This window comes from Capricornis sumatraensis, chromosome 9 (assembly GCF_032405125.1).
Source record: "Capricornis sumatraensis isolate serow.1 chromosome 9, serow.2, whole genome shotgun sequence".
Taxonomy (NCBI): Eukaryota; Metazoa; Chordata; class Mammalia; order Artiodactyla; family Bovidae; genus Capricornis; species Capricornis sumatraensis.
The window spans coordinates 17,853,754-17,870,068 of NC_091077.1; the positions used below are offsets into that span (position 1 = coordinate 17,853,754).

At 48.2% G+C, this 16,315-nt stretch overlaps 1 protein-coding gene across 1 annotated transcript in view; it reads left to right on the forward strand.

The window, feature by feature from the left end:
- LOC138085483 (complement C3-like) overlaps positions 1-16,315 on the forward strand; it is a 36,389-nt gene that overhangs the window by 8,304 nt on the left and 11,770 nt on the right. The window contains exons 14-27 of the mRNA XM_068979899.1: positions 515-673; positions 1,224-1,353; positions 2,722-2,793; positions 2,960-3,157; positions 5,688-5,799; positions 6,066-6,151; positions 9,561-9,703; positions 9,802-10,014; positions 12,424-12,490; positions 12,590-12,676; positions 13,410-13,613; positions 14,182-14,257; positions 14,514-14,673; positions 15,660-15,758. Of these exons, the coding sequence (XP_068836000.1) occupies positions 515-673; positions 1,224-1,353; positions 2,722-2,793; positions 2,960-3,157; positions 5,688-5,799; positions 6,066-6,151; positions 9,561-9,703; positions 9,802-10,014; positions 12,424-12,490; positions 12,590-12,676; positions 13,410-13,613; positions 14,182-14,257; positions 14,514-14,673; positions 15,660-15,758 (1,806 nt within the window). The remainder of the gene's footprint in view (positions 1-514; positions 674-1,223; positions 1,354-2,721; positions 2,794-2,959; positions 3,158-5,687; positions 5,800-6,065; positions 6,152-9,560; positions 9,704-9,801; positions 10,015-12,423; positions 12,491-12,589; positions 12,677-13,409; positions 13,614-14,181; positions 14,258-14,513; positions 14,674-15,659; positions 15,759-16,315) is intronic.

Sequence of the window (16,315 nt, forward strand, 5' to 3'; positions counted from 1 at the left end):
TTTCCCAGGCAAGAGTACTGGAGTGGGTTGTCATTTCCTTCTCCAGGGGATCTTCCCAACCTAGGGATCAAACCTGGGTCTCCTGCATTGCAGGTGGATTCTTTACCGACTGAGCTACAGGGAAGTGCCTAATTGACCTATGCCACTATGTTAGTTCCGGGCGTACGACATTTCTACAATTCGAATATCAGTATGTGATTCGATATTTCTGTGTTTCAAAATGCTCACCATGATGAGTCCTGTTAGTAACCATGTGTCACCATACAAAGATCCTCTGTGGTTACTGACTATCTTCTTCACACTGTGTATTTGATCTCTATGATTCATTTATTTCATAAGTGGAGGCTTGCACACAGTGTCCGCCTGCTGCTGGTTTTCTCTCTTTTCTGCCTGATGCCAGTTTGGCTTGCTTCTTCCCCTCCCCTTTCAGTCCAGCTCAAGACCTCCTCTGTCTTGGGCTTCTTGGGGTCTTACAGGGCTGACTTCCCCCTCCAACCTGCTCCCCCTCCCATAGCTGGTGGTGAAAAATGATGGGAAGGAAGAGAAACACCATCGACCCGGGAAACCAATAACCCTGAAGATCGAGGCTAACCACGGGTCCCGAGTGGGGCTGGTGGCCGTGGACAAGGGCGTGTTTGTGCTGAATAAGAAGAACAAATTGACCCAGAGTAAGGTATGCCCCAGAGTCGCTGAGGTTGGTTCAGAGATGGCATTGGGATGAGGTGGGAACGATGCTTGTTGTCGTTCAGTCACTCAGTCCTGTCCAACTCTTTCTCAACCCCATGGACTGTAGCCCACCAGGCTTCTCTGTCCATGGCATTTCCCAGGCAAGAATACTGGAGTGGGTTGCCATTTCCTTCTCCAGGGGACCTTCCCCACCCAGGGATGGGACCTGTGTCTCCTGCATTGGCAGGCAGATCCTTTACCACTGAGCCACCTGGGAATGGTGCTGGAGCGGAGCAGATGGGCTGAGCATAGAGGTCTGAATGGATGTAGACACGGGGATGGGTTGAAGTCAAGTTGAGGAAGAGAATGTGGGCGGACAAAGGTCCACGTGGAAGATGGTGCTGCGAATGGATGCAGTCCAGAGTCCAACTCTGGATCGTCCATCATGGCCTGCCAGCTTGTGGAGCAGGATAAGGATGGGTGGGGTGGGGCTGGATGGACAAGTTGGCCAGAGGGTGGTGGCACTTCTGACCCTCCGCCTCCACTCCACCCCGCAGATCTGGGACGTGGTGGAGAAAGCGGACATTGGCTGCACCCCAGGCAGTGGAAGAGACTATGCCGGCGTCTTCACGGATGCAGGACTAGCCCTCAAGACGAGCCAGGGCCTGGAGACCCAGCAGAGGTCAGGTGAGGAGGCAGGGAGAGGCAGTGCAGGTGAGAGCAGAGCCTCCATCCCCCAGATACTGAGAGCAGGCTAAGGGCGGGGCTCTGGGGTGCAGGTTGGGGTGTTGAAGTCCCGCCTCCACCACCATCTCTCAAATCACTTCTTTCTGAGCCTCGGTATGGGCTACAATAACACTCCAACATCACGGCGGGGGTGGGGGTGGGGGTAGGGGGAGGCGGCAGTAGGCAGGAAACCAAGGACACATGGGTCAGTCAGTCAGTTCAGTTGCTCACTCGTGTCCAACTCTTTGCAACGCCATGAATTGCAGCACGCCAGGCCTCCCTGTCCATCACCAACTCCCGGAGTTTATCTAAACCCATGTCCATTGAGTCGGTGATGCCATCCAGCCATCTCATCCTCTGTCGTCCCCTTCTCCTACAAGCATCAGGGTCTTTCCCAATGAGTCAAGTCTTCGCATGAGGTTTCCAAAGTATTGGAGTTTCAGCCTCAGCATCTGTCCTTCCAACAAACACCTAGGACTGATCTCCTTTAGAATGGACTGGTTGGATCTCCTTGCAGTCCAAGGGACTCTCAAGAGTCTTCTCCAACACCACAGTTCAAAAGCATCAATTCTTCGGCACTCAGCTTTCTTCACAGTCCAACTCTCACATCCATACATGACCACTAGAAAAACCATAGCCTTGACTAGACAGACCTTTGTTGGCAAAGTAATCTCTGCTTTTGAATATGCTATCTAGGCTGGTCATAACTTTACTTCCAAGGAGTAAGTGTCTTTAATTTCATGGCTGCAATCACCATCTGCAGTGATTTTGGAGCCCCCCAAAATAAAGTCTAACACTATTTCCACTGTTTCCCCATCTATTTCCCATGAAGTGATGGGACCAGATGCCATGATCTTCGTTTTCTGAATGTTGAGCTTTAAGCCAACTTTTTCACTCTCGTCTTTCACTTTCATCAAGAGGCTTTTTAGTTCCTCTTCATTTTCTGCCATAAGGGTGGTGTCATCTGCATATCTGAGGTTATTGATATTTTTCCTGGCAATCTTGATTCCAGCTTGTGCTTCCTCCAGCCCAGTGTTTCTCATGATGTATTCTGCATAGAAGTTAAATAAGCAGGGTGACAGTATATAGCCTTGACGTACTCCTTTTCCTCTTTGGAACCAATGTGTTGTTCCATGTCCCGTTCTAACTGTTGCTTCCTGACCTGCATACAGGTTCCTCAAGAGGCAGGTCAGGTGCTCTGGTATTCCCATCTCTTTCAGAATTTTCCAGTTTATTGTTACCCACACAGTCAAAGGCTTTGGCATAGTCAATAAGGCAGAAACATAGTAGGTGCCTGACCCATCTGGCTCCCCTTCCACCTGCCTTTAGATCCGCAGTGCCCGAAACCAGCCGCCCGCCGACGCCGCTCGGTGCAGCTCATGGAGAAGAGGATGGATAAAGGTGTGCGCCCTCCGCTGGTTCCCACCCCTTCTGGATCCCAGCTAGAGAGGGAAGGGGAGGGTCTGACGGTGGGGAAGTTCTCCCTGGGCTGTGTCCTGAGTGCCTGCTGCTTCGAGGCCGCAGCTGAGGCCGCGCGGTTCGTGGGGGGGAATCTGTGTTCCCATAGTGGGTCAGTACAGCGGCGATCTGCGCAAGTGCTGCGAAGACGGCATGCGGGACAACCCCATGAAGTTCCCGTGCCAGCGCCGGGCCCAGTTCATCCTGCAGGGCGACGCGTGCGTCAAGGCCTTCCTGGACTGCTGCGAGCACATCGCTCGGCTGCGGCAGCAGCACAGCCGCGATGGCGCCCTGGAGCTGGCCAGGAGTGAGTCCCGGGGAGGGCGGGCCTGTCCGAGGTGGGAGGAGGAGCCAATCCGTTCACGGGCGAGAGGGGTAGAGCCAGTCCGTTCAAGGAGCGGGGAGTCCAGTCCTAGGGGGAGCAGCTGCCTGTCTGAAGGAAGAAGAGGTCCCAACCCAGCGAGCCCGAGGTGGGGAGGAGGCCTGTCCGGAGAGGGAGGAAGACGTGCCTGCCTGAGGGAGGAGGAGATCTCCAGTGGGGGAAGGAGATCCCTGTCTGAGAGGGAAGGACGTCCTGTCTGAGGGGGATGCGGCTCTGTCGTACGTGGAAGAAAGTGCCTGCCTGAGGGAAGAAGGACCTAGTCTAGCGGAGAAGACTCCTCTCCTGAGGGCAAGCAAATTTCCTGCCTGGCTGGGTTAGCCTGGCCCTGGCCCCAGACACTCTGAAGTTGGACTTTGCCAGTGCCCAGGACACCCCTCCCTCCCACGGTCTGAGGGAACGTTCTAGAAGATAGAGCTGGTCACACTAGTCCCATCACTCTGAAGTTTGGCTTTACCAGGGCCCAGGACTCACATGGTCTGAGGGAACGTTCTAGAAGATAGAGCTGGTCACACTAGTTGCCAGTAGGAAGACATGAGATGGGTTATAAGCTTGCCTTTACCAAAGAAAACTAATTCATGTTGCCTTCTGAAGAGACCTGCTCAACCTTTGCCCAGTCAATGTTCAATCATTCATTCATTCATTCGGTTCTAGATAGGACATGTACACAGTCAAAATTCTACATCTCAGGCCACATCAATCTTAAGCAAACCCAGGGCTTCTCTTAGAAGCCCCCTTTAAGCAAAATCAGAGTGATCTCACCATAAAGTGGCCTTTACAAAACTGACAAGACTCTCCACTGCCATCTGTTGAGAGACAGAGGAGCCCGCTGTGGCCTGATCCCACCATTATTCAATTTTTTAAATTTTTGGTTATGCCATGTGGCATGCAGAATCTTAGTTCCCTGATCAGGGGTTGAACCTGTGCCCCCTGCAGTGGAACTTCAGGACCTTCACCACTGGACCACCAGGAAGTCCCTCTCTTTTTCTTTTCATTTTTTTTAAAAACATCTTTTAATATGTCTTAATTAGAGGACTTCTGTGCCAGAATGGGCTTTGTTGAAACTGAATTATCTGCAGATACCTCTCAAAAGCAGCCATTGCCAAAGTCAAATATTTCTGAATTCCTTTAGCTGGAAAACTAGCAACCCCTTCAACCCTCTACCCCACCAAAAACATAATGATTCCCAACATACATGAGCACAGAATTCGACCTTCAGTCTCTTTGCAAATTACAATGACTAGGCATGCTGCTCTCTCCTCCAGTGACCCAAGACTTTTCTTTCGCAAAGAAGAAATTTAGACAATGTGTATATGATTTACACACACATGGATGACTTTTTTCTCCCTAGCATTGTGTCATTTCTTTAGCTAACTGGGGACGATACAGAGGGTTGATTAAGAGTTAGTATCCCAAAGGCACTTTGATAGATTATTCCAGAGTATTGGGCTTCCCTTGTGGCTCAGCTGGTAAAGAATCTGCCTCCAATGCAGGAGAAATGGGTTCCATCCCGGGGTTGGGAAGATCCCTTGGAGAAGGGAAGGGCTACCCACTCCAGTATTCTGGCCTGGAGAATTCCATGGACTGTATAGTCCATGGGGTCCCAAAGAGTCGGACATGACTGAGTGACTTTCACTTTCTTCACTTTTATGGGTGGATTTAAGTATCTATGGAATTCCACCTACTCTGTGGTTAGGCAGAAAAGTGAGAGTATTAATCATTGAGTGACTCTTTGTGACTCCATGGCTGTAGCCCACCAGGCTCCTCTGTCTATGGGATTTCCCAGGCAAAATACTGGAGTGGGGAGCCATTTCCTCCTGCAGGGGATCTTCCCGACCCAGGGACTGAACCTGAAACTCCTGCATTGACAGGCAGATTCTTTACAATCTGAACCTCCAGGGAAGCCCCAAAATCAAATTAAAATCTGTTCATCGTTTTTTGAAGAAAGCTCAGCCAGAATTTAACTCTATTGTAGCCCAGCTTTGTGTACTTGCTGATGGGGTCAAGATGACTTTTAAAAGCCACTGTCTCTTTGGCAGTCTCCATCAAGTCCAGGGAATCTCTCAGCTAGCCCCATTGTTTTCAGGATAGACTTAACCATCACATGGTTAACATAACACAGCAGGCTTGGACCAATGATGCCTTTAGAGGCTCATTCATGCAAATGTTTTCATTCCCTTGAAAATCAAAGAAGGGGAAAAAACAAATCAACTCAATGCAGTGTGGCTTGTTTTCACCTTTATACCAACATGGCTGTAAAATATGACATGTAATATTTTTTTATGGAGAAAGGAGCCTCTAGGGGCACATGTGCCTAGGACCCCTGGAAGTGATCATGTGACCTTGGGCGTGTCCATGTTAGGAATCCCTTTAGGGGATTATAAATATCTAAAAGGGACAGTGGAGGGAGCAGGAGGGGGGGATTCAGTCTGTTTTAAACACCCACCCCCACCCACAGGTGACCTGGATGATGAAATAATCCCAGAAGAGGACATCATTTCCCGAAGCCAATTCCCCGAGAGCTGGTTGTGGATCATCATTCAGGACTTTAAACCACCAGACAAAAATGGGTAAGGCTGGGATGGCCTCACTTCAACCCTAGACTGGACACTGCATTTGCATGCACCTCAGACCCCCTTCTTGCGTGGAATCGTGGTGGAAGCACACAACCCAGCCTAGAAAAATCGAGTTGGGGCTACCTAAATGTACCCACCTCCAGCCCCCTTCCAACCCTGTCCCTTGTGGCCCCTCCCTACCTGGTCTCCCCCTGCACCCTGCTAGATGTCTTCTCTTAATCCTCAACCCCCACCCCCACCCCCATTTCTCCCTGGACCAGAATCTCCACGAATTTCACAAGAGTGTTTTTGAAAGACTCCATCACCACTTGGGAGATTCTGGCCGTGAGCTTGTCGGACAAGAAAGGTGAGAGAGGATGGTGGTCCGGTCCTCGGAGGCCGGGACCCCAGATCCCCTGAGCATTTTCTCATTCCATCCTGACAGACCTTTTGTTTCTGTTGGCTGACACTTTGCCCTGTTACTAGAGAGGGATTAGAGTGCAGAATGTGAGTGACATCATGACTTGGTAAATAGACTTTATTTTTAGTGCAGTTTTAGTTCAGAGCAAAATTGAGAGGCTGGTGCAGAGACTTCCTATGTACCATTTTCCCGACCACATACACAGCCTCCCTCACCATCAACATTGTAACAATTGATGGACACATCATTATCTTTGCTAGTTCTTAGCTGACATTACGGAGAAGGCAATGGCAACCCATCCACTACTTTTGCCTGGAGAATCTCATGGACGGAGGAGCCTGGTAGGCTATAGTGCATGGGGTCGCACAGATTCGGACACGACTGATGCGACTTAGCAGCAGCAGCAGCAGCTGACATTAGGGCTCACTCTCGGTGTCTTAATTTTCTGTGGGTTTGGACAAATGTATAAAAACACACAGGCTTCCCAGGTGGCGCAGTAGTAAAGAATCTGCCTGCCAAAGCAGGAGATGCAAGAAAGGCAGGTTCAATCCCTGGATCAGGAAGATCCTCTGGAGTAAGAAATGGAAACTCGCACAAGTATTCTTGCCTGGAAAATTTCATGGATGGGCTACAGTCCACGGGGTCGTAAAGATTTGGACACAACTGAGCGATTGAGCACACACTTGCATAAAGATATATATTCACCATATCATATAGAATTATTTGCTATGTGATATATTATTCTATAATATCATATAGAATAATTTGCAACAAGAACTTGGTAGGGGTGATGTTGCCATGATAGTGAGTAAAGCAATTAAAAGAGGAAGCGGGATGAAGTGAGTGATTAAAACATCAGTGGGCAGGCTGTGAAACACAACAAAAAGGGGTAGGCATACTCTCCCCCTGCCACTGCCACCAAGGGCTGCATGTGAGACCCTGACAAACCCTAGTCAAGTATGAATGGTTTAGAGCTGCTGGGAGTGGGGTAAGGAAAGTGAGGCACTGACTTTGAATGCAAAATTAAGTGGGTGCCAAAAACTCAGTCATCAAGATAAATTGTATTTTCATGCAATAGTTTTCATAAAATCAAAATGAATGCCAAAAAAAAAAAATCCATGATGTACAAAATACCTAGATTTTAATAAAGACCAGCACCATGTTGAGCCCTGTTGGAGCTTGAGGCCAAAGGAAAGATGTGTTTCATATACATATTTTCTGTCCATTTTAAAGGTTATTTTTTTCCCCAAAGCATTAAAGTAGTTGAAAAACTATTAAAAACACTAAAAAAAAAAAAGATGTATTAAAACTCACAGCATTAAGCGTATTTCATTTATACCACACCCAGTTACTCTAGTATAACTTTATTTAGTTATAATTTATCATAAATTATACTTCAGTGTCATTTTACTTTCCTGGTTTCAAGACTTTTAAAATCTGCTTCTTTGCTTGTCTTGCTTTTCATGGAAGGAATTGTGATTTTCTGACAATTTCTCTTGACCAAGTGATGACGGCAGATGAAATAAATCATAAACGCAAGGCACATAGTTTTCCTTCTGCCTGGGACTGCAAAGCCACTCAGCACAGTTCTAGTTTGGGGTCCCCATCCCTGTTTCAAATCAGGGCATCTTCATATTTGCCTGTTGTACATTTCTGTATACCAAGGTTCTGTCTGAGGTTTCCTTTACCTAAAAAATGTTCCTGCAGCTTGAAAAAATAAATGTTAAAAACTACCGTTAGACCCTTGCCCGTTAAGCATGTTCCCTGGACTATTTGCAGTCTGGTAAAGGAGCTTTACCTCAGAGTTTGTTAGACATTCAGTACCTTTTTTTTTTTTTAACTTTTTAATTTTATATTGAAGTACAGCCGATGAACAGTGTTGTGACAGTTTCAGGTGGGCAGTGAAGAGACTCAGCCATACATATCCATGTATCCATTCTCCCCCAAACTCCCCTCCCATCCAGACTGCCACATAACATTGAACAGAGTTCCCTGGGCTAGACAGGAGGTCCTTATTTGTCATCCATTTAAAATACAGCAGTATGTATAAGACATTTAGGCTCCCCTTAAGGCTCAGTCAGTAAAGAATCTGCCTGCAATGCAGGAGACCTGGGTTTGATCCCTGGGTTGGGAATATCTCCTGGAGAAGGAAATGGCAACCCACTCCAGTATTCTTGCCTGGAGAATTCCATGGATAGAGGAGGCTGGCGGGCTACAGTCCAGAGTGTTGCAAAGAGTCAGACATGACTGAAGCAACTTAGAATGCATGCAACCAATAGAACTTGAAAATTTTAGACTTAAGAGCTCTTATGGGATAAAGAAGGAGTATCGTTAAAAGCGGGGCGCTTCCCAAGCCCAAGTCCCTGAGTCCAAATCCCACATCTTTCTCTGGGCAGCTGTGTGGCCTTAATCAAGTTACTCAGCCTCTTGATGCTCATCCATAAAATGGGCACAACTGAAAGAGTAACTACACAAAGTGTTGGGATTTTATAATAGTTATAATAGTACTGGACACATTGTACATGTTCAGTGAGTGTGAACTATTATTTTTATTATTGGAGTTGAGCATATTTTAGGGGTCAAAGAGTAAGTGCCTTTTGGAGATGTATAGATGCCTCCTTAAATGACACAAATCAGGTATCAGAAGTCAATTCTTTTTTAAAAGGTATTTCTTTTTATTTATTTATTTGACTGCACTGCCTTTTAGCTGTGTCATGTGAGATCTAGTTCCTTGACCAGGGATCAAACCTAGGCCCCCTGCATTGGAAACCAGAGTCTCAGCCACTGGACCACCAGGGAAGTGCCTTTTTAAAAAAATTGAATTATGGTTGATTCACAGTGTTGTGTCACTTTCTGGCTTAGTCATTTCTTTTTACGAGATTTTCTTTTTGTCCACACCATGCGACTTGCAGGATCTTAGTTCCTTGACCAGGGATCAAACCTACCCAACCCCCCGCCCCCGCCACTATGTCCTATCTATGTGTGTGTGTGTGCTTAGTAGCTCGGTCATGTCCAACTCTGAGACCCCGTGGACTGGAGCCCGCCAGGCTCCTCTGTCTACAGGATTTCCCAGGCAAGAATCCTGGAGTGGGTTGCCATTCCCTGCTCCAAGGGAATCTTCCTGACCCAGAGAGCGAACCCAGGTCTCCTGTGATGCAGGCAGATTCTTTACTATCTGAGCCACCAGGAAAGCCCCCATATTGTCTACGGGCTTCTGCAAAGACCTTGGGATAGCTCCTGCGGTCAAGTGTAAGCACTGAGACATTGGTAGGGGCAAGAACTTGGACCCAGTCCACCCTGCCCAGTCCCCTGACCCCACTCCTGACACTCTGTGTTCTGTTTCCACTCTGGGCAGGAATCTGTGTGGCTGACCCCTATGAGGTCACTGTGATGCAGGATTTCTTTATCGACCTGCGTCTCCCCTACTCGGTGGTGCGCAATGAGCAAGTGGAGATCCGAGCGATCCTCTACAACTACCAGGAGGAAGAAAATTTCAAGGTGCATCCCTGGTGCAACAAAGACATGGAGAGAGCGGGGACTTGAGGGAGCCAGTCTGTGGCATGTTCTCCTGACCCCATACTCTCTCTCCCTGGCAGGTGAAGGTGGAATTGCTCTACAATCCAGCCTTCTGTAGCCTGGCCACCGCCAAGAGGCGCCACCAGCAGACTATAACGATCCCAGCCAGGTCCTCAGTGGCGGTGCCTTACGTCATTGTGCCCCTGAAGGTCGGCCTCCATGAGGTGGAGGTCAAGGCTGCCGTCTACAACTACTACATCAGTGATGGTGTCAAGAAGACCCTGAGGGTCATGGTGAGTCCTTGGAGTACCTGCTGTCCCTTGTCCTTCAGGAGAGGCTCCAGTTCTCCCTGTGCTGTCAACCCAACTTGGAGACCCAGGCACACCATAGGAGATTCAGGAGTTCTGGAAGTTTGGAAGGAGGGCCAGGATTAGGGTGAGGCAAGTCAGGCATTATTCTTGGGCACAGAATTTTTAGCAGACACCCAAAAACTTAGAGATCAATAATATTTTTTTCATTAAAATATATTTTAATATCAAATATGACATCTTGTAACATTTTAGCACAGGGGTTTTCTTCTGACTTTAAAGATCTTGGGGACAGTTCCTTGGTGGTCTGGTGATTAGGACACAGTATTTTCACTGCTGTGGCCCTGGATTTGACCCCTGGTCATGGAACTAACATATCATAAGCTAAGATATCATAAGATATCATAAGTCAAATAAATAAAATTTTAAAATCTTGAGAAGATATATTTCACAGAGCAAATATTGCATAAGAATAATATACAATTGCAAGAACTAGGACACTTCTTTTGTACCTATGATTCTTACCCTTAAAATATGCATTGACACACAACAAAAAAGAAGACCCACGGGAAAAAAAAACTCAACCCAGAAAATGAGAAATATGCACTAACAGTCAGACAAAATCATCAACCAAAATGAAAGGATTTTAGCATCTTTCATGAATACTTTAAAGCAAAACATAAGATCATAAACAAGATCAAAATTATTTTAATGCAATATTTTAAGAAATCAAAATCCATTCCAAAAACCCCTGCAATATACAAAATATCAAAATTTTAGAGACAAATTTGATGGTGTCAAACTATGTCATATTGACGCCTAAAGCAAAAGAAAACTGAGTTGGGCCTGTGTATATTTTTATTGGTTATTTTTTCCCAAAAACACTACAGTAGTGGAAAAAATTTTGAAACATTCAAAACCAAATGTATCAAAACCGACAGTAAGATTTCACATTGAAATGTTTTATTTATACCCAAATCATAACTTATTATAATGTTTCTTCCCTGGCTTTAATGGAAGCAAACATATTTTTTCAACTACTTTAATGTTCTGGAATAAATCTAATCATTAAAACAATATATTTTAAAAATTACATGAAAGTGTGTCTAGATAGGTGCACACAGTTTTCCTCTTGCTGTGAATTTCAATATGACTCAACACAGGCACTGGTGAGAAGAAACCAGTAGTGTGCTGGAGCCTGTGATACCCAGCTCCCTAGATCCAGTATGTCTACCACTTCCTGAGTCTGCACTCACTCTTGGTGGTAGCTCAAAATCCATCATGGTGGAGAAATCTACGCCAAGGGAATTGGCAGCACTGCTAATCAAGAGCTTTTCTTCCTAGAGAGCTGGATGCTACACACTGATGAATACAGCATAGGCAGGAACTCAGTCTGCAAAGGAAAAGATGGGAATCACTCCAGGCAAAAGGAGAATGGGTTCTGTGAAGGCAAAAGCACCCACTGTCCTCCAGGGAGGCTTATGTGCATATACACATGAGAGCTTGTGTTGGGCCTTTGACTCTAATTAAGATGCCCCTATTAAATTGAGCACTTACTGTCTGCTAGGCACTGTGTTAAGTAGTTATGTACATTGTTTCATCTATTTTTTCTCTTTCCTGTATTATTTACTCTTGTTTACTGGCTCAAATTTTTTCTTTTACTTTTAAATTATTTGTTTTAAAATTTTTATTTTATTTAGCCCATTAGGAGGCATTGTTTTAAAAACAGACTCTGGAGCCAGACTATTACATTCAAACGCAAATTCTATTCTACTTGCTTTCTGAGCTTGGGCAAGTTACTTTACCTGTCTGTTCCCCAGTTCCCCCATCTTTAATGTTTATTTATTTGGCTTAGTTGTGGCCCAGGGACCTTTTTCTCTAGTTGTGGCATATGGGCTCAGTAGTTGCAGCACGGGGGCTTCGTTGCCCCATGGTATGTGGGATCTTAGCTCCTTTATCAGAGATCAAACCCATGTACCCTGCACTGCAAGGCAGATTATTAACCACTGGACCATGAGGAAGTCCCTCCCCCATCTGTCAAATGGGAGTGATAAAAGCGGTACCCACTCCAGTGGGTTGTTGTGAAGATTAAATGAATTAACCACAGGAGAGCAATCATCTAGGCACACAGAAAGATTTCTAAAGGTCTTGTTACTTCTTTGTTAATTTATAATTATATTATGAACTTGCACAACAATAGGCATGAGGTAGATGTTTATATTACCTCCTTATAAGGAAGGAAGATGAGGCACAGAGAGGTTAAGTAACTGACCTCCAGTCACACAGCTAAGATCTCGGGTGGAGGCCCTCATGCCTTATGCTACAGTAATCCCCAGAATATGACTGACTGTCTGTCTTGTTCATGCAACTCCCCCTGCCCCTAACACCATCCAGCCAGAAGGAATAAGAGTCAACAAAACTGTGGCCATTCGCACACTGAATCCAGAATATCTGGGTCAAGGTGAGTCAGCCACGGGAGAGGGAGTGAGGCCTGGGTGGTGGTGATGAGGAGGGGGTGGGAGGGAGCTGGTGCCATCGGTGTCTCCCATTCACCTGGCAGATGGGGTGCAGCGAGAGGAAGTCCCAGCTGCAGATCTTAGTGATCAAGTCCCAGACACCGAGTCAGAGACCAAGATCCTCCTGCAAGGTGAGATGCCCTTGGACCCCAACCCCAGGAGACCCAGAACAGTGTTGGGAGGAGAGTCATGACCCGAGAGTCGGGAGCCCACTTCCATCTGCTCTCACCCCAGGGATATTTAACCACTGGTCTCCTGCCTCCTCTTCAGCTAGAACCCCTCCTCAAACCACTTCATAGAAGGCTCGAGGCAGTAAACAGCTCCAGTTCAGCAAACAGCTTTTGCTGATAAAGAGGTTTACATCAGCAATATAGTTCAAGAGCAGAAATTCCAGATCTAATTGTCTCGGATGGAGAACTGGGGCAAGATGGAGCTAGAAAGGCACCTTGCATCTTGACAGCTGTGAAGTTTGGGAAGAAGACCCTTGGTTTCCTCATCTGTGATAGGAGCGAATAATAGTATTGATATCTAAGGGTTGTTGAGAGGATTAAATGAAATACTCTATGGTATTCTCCTAGAACAGAGCCTGGGGAATAGCGTGAAGCCTGATAAAAGTATTCATGACTGTTATTACCGCTGGTGGAACCAGAGGAGCCAGGGCCCAGAGTTCCCCTGTGAAGCACAAGCCCACCCCCACCCTCACACCCCACAAATGCAAAACCCCCTCCAGCCATTCAGCCATGAAGCATCTCCATTATTCACATGCCCCAAGCTGTCCTTGACCCCTTTGGCCCTAGCTGGTCAGAGCCTGAAAAGTCTGGAAGCAGCCGTGGACTTGAGTGCCATCCTCCTGCCCGGTTGCAGGGACTCCGGTGGCCCAAATGACGGAGGACGCCATCGACGGAGAGCGGCTGAAGCACCTTATCCAAACCCCCTCGGGCTGTGGGGAGCAGAACATGATTGGTATGACGCCCACGGTCATCGCCGTGCACTACCTGGACAGCACCGAGCAGTGGGAGAAGTTCGGCTTGGAGAAGCGCCAGGAGGCCCTGGAGCTCATCAGAAAGGGTGCACGTCCTACCGGTCCCTCTGAGCCTGCTCCACCCCTGAACCCCGCCCCTCTGAGCCTGCTCCACCCCTGAGCCCGCCCCTCTGAGCCCACTTCATCCCTGAGACCCGCCCCTCTGTCCTTGCTCCGCCCCTGAGCCCCGCCCCACTGAGCCGGCTTCATCTCTGAGCCCCCTCCACTCCTGAGATCCCGCCACTCTCGGGGTCCCACCCCTCCTCTGAGATTGCCCCCTCGCCCCACTCTGAACCCCTCTTTGAGCTCCGTCTCTCGCCGAGGCCCCCTTGCCCCTGAGAACCCATTTTGAAAACCTCTTCTCTCTGAATCCCCTCTCCTCCAAGAATTCCTTCCCCCTCTCTCTGATCTTCCCACCTTCTGAGTCCCTCTTTAGCTCTTCGTCCTCCCACACACCCGCCCCCTACCCAGAGCCCCTCTTTCCTCTCTAGACCGCCGTCCCGCCCTTCACAGAATCTTTATCTTCTCTCTAAGCCCCTTCCCTCCCTGGAGGGCCTACACCCATTAGCCACCCCCTCCACTCAGCCTCTGGTGACACGTCTCTCTTCCCTGCAGGGTACACCCAGCAGCTGGCTTTCAGACAAAAAAGCTCAGCCTACGCCTCCTTCCAGAATCGGCCCCCCAGCACCTGGTGAGTCTCCAGGATCAGCTTGCACATCCTCAGCCTTTCACATCCCTGAGCAGGCCCTGGATCTCAGCCTGGGGTGGTCTAGGTAGGTCTCCACCCAGAGTCAAGGTACCAGCCTGCTGAATAATCAGCATACCATGCTGGGATATGAGCTTGAAGGAACCAGGCCAGGTCCGGCCCCACTCTGCTCATTGGTTGGCTGGGATGCCAGTCTCCGGATCCCAGAGCCAATTGGCTCACGCTCTCGACCCACCCCCAGGCTGACAGCCTTCGTGGTCAAGGTCTTTGCACTGTCCGCCAACCTCATCGCCATAGACTCCAGGGACCTCTGTGAGACCGTCAAATGGCTGATCCTGGAGAAGCAGAAGCCTGATGGAATCTTCCAGGAGGATGGGCCCGTGATACACCAAGAAATGATTGTAAGAGGCAGAGATTCGGGACAGGCCAGGGGAGAGGGCATCACAGGATGGCCTGGAGAAAGACTCCACCATCCACCCACTGCCCAATTCACTGCGTGTGGGGACAGGGAAATAAGGACGCTGAGAGTGTCTCTCCTCCCTTGCAAAGATCAGAGACTTGCAGGATCCAGTGCAAAATGAAACCCCCTGGCTTCCTGTTGCTCTTAAACATAGAACTCCTTAGAGCTATGGTCCTGAGTGCGATCCCCAGGCCTGCAACATCAGCAAAATTACCTGCAAGCTTTTAGAAATGCAGGATGTCAGAAATTCTCAGGCTGGACTCCAGGTGCACTGAATCAGAAGCTTTAGGGGCAACGTCTAGGAATCCGCGTTTTAACACCTCTCCACCCCCACCAGGTGTGCTTAAGTTGGAGAATGGATGCGTAAGCCTGACCTTCAGGCGTCCAGCCTCGGGGCCTTACCCACGTCTCTCCTCACTCCATCTGTACTGCTGGGAGCCTTGCTCTCCTTTGTACATGCTGTTCCTCCTGCCTGGCATGCTAAGCCCCACCCTCTTTGAGAGTTGACATCTCTCTGCTCAGATTGTGGTTCCAGCTATCATCCCTCGGGGACACTTTTCCATGACTGAGTCACACTCCCATAGTCCATTCTCAATGCCACATCGCTTCTGCACAGCACTAATCACTTTCTAATTATATATCTGTCGATGAGCTGGTTGGTTCCCGTCTGTCTCCCCTAGCAGACCGCGAGGGCTGGGGCTAGAATCTGGTCTTCATCCAACATCTCATCCACAGCACCAGCAACATTTGCAGGATGAATGAATGAATACTAAAGAGCTTGGCCCTTCTGGAGAGAAGAGCCTGGCCCTTCTGGAGAGGGCTGGGGAGAGACCCAGCCCTGCCTTGATCCACTGAGCCTACAGGGGGCGTAGGTTGACATGTCAAGACATTGATGACCCTGTCTTTGCTTCCACGCATCTTCTCTAGGGTGGCTTCAAGGACACCAGGGAGAAAGATGTGTCCCTTACAGCCTTTGTTCTCATCGCGCTGCACGAGGCTAAAGACATTTGCGAGGCACAGGTCAACGTAAGTGTCCCCACCCTCCTCTCCCCAACCAAGGACACAGCCACCTGAGGTGAGATGTTGGTTTCAGGGCATTTCCAGTGCTCCCAGTGCACTAACAGTCACCACAGTGGCCATAATAGTTTCCAACAGTTATGTAGCAATTAACTAGATCCCGGGTGGCTCAGTGGTAAAGAATCTGCCTGCAATGCAGGAGACGTGGGTTTGACCCTGGGTCGGGAAGGTCCCCTAAAGAAGGAAATGGAAACCCACTCCAGTATTTTTGCCTGGGAAAGTCCACGGACAGAGAAGCCTGGCGGGCTACAGTCCATGGAATTGCAAAAGAGTTGGACATGACTGAGCGTCTAAACAACAAAACAAGAGTCTCATATGTTTAATTCCTATAATCCTTGTAACAGCCCAAGAGATAGGCTACTCTTACTGCCCCCAGTTTACAGAAGAGACAACTGAGGCACAGAGAAATCAAAGATTGGGTCTTTTCTGCCTGCTTTACCATTTTCAGAGAGTTGTACCCAAGCCCAACAAAAAGCCCCTTCAGCTTGCTTTCCACAAGACTCCTA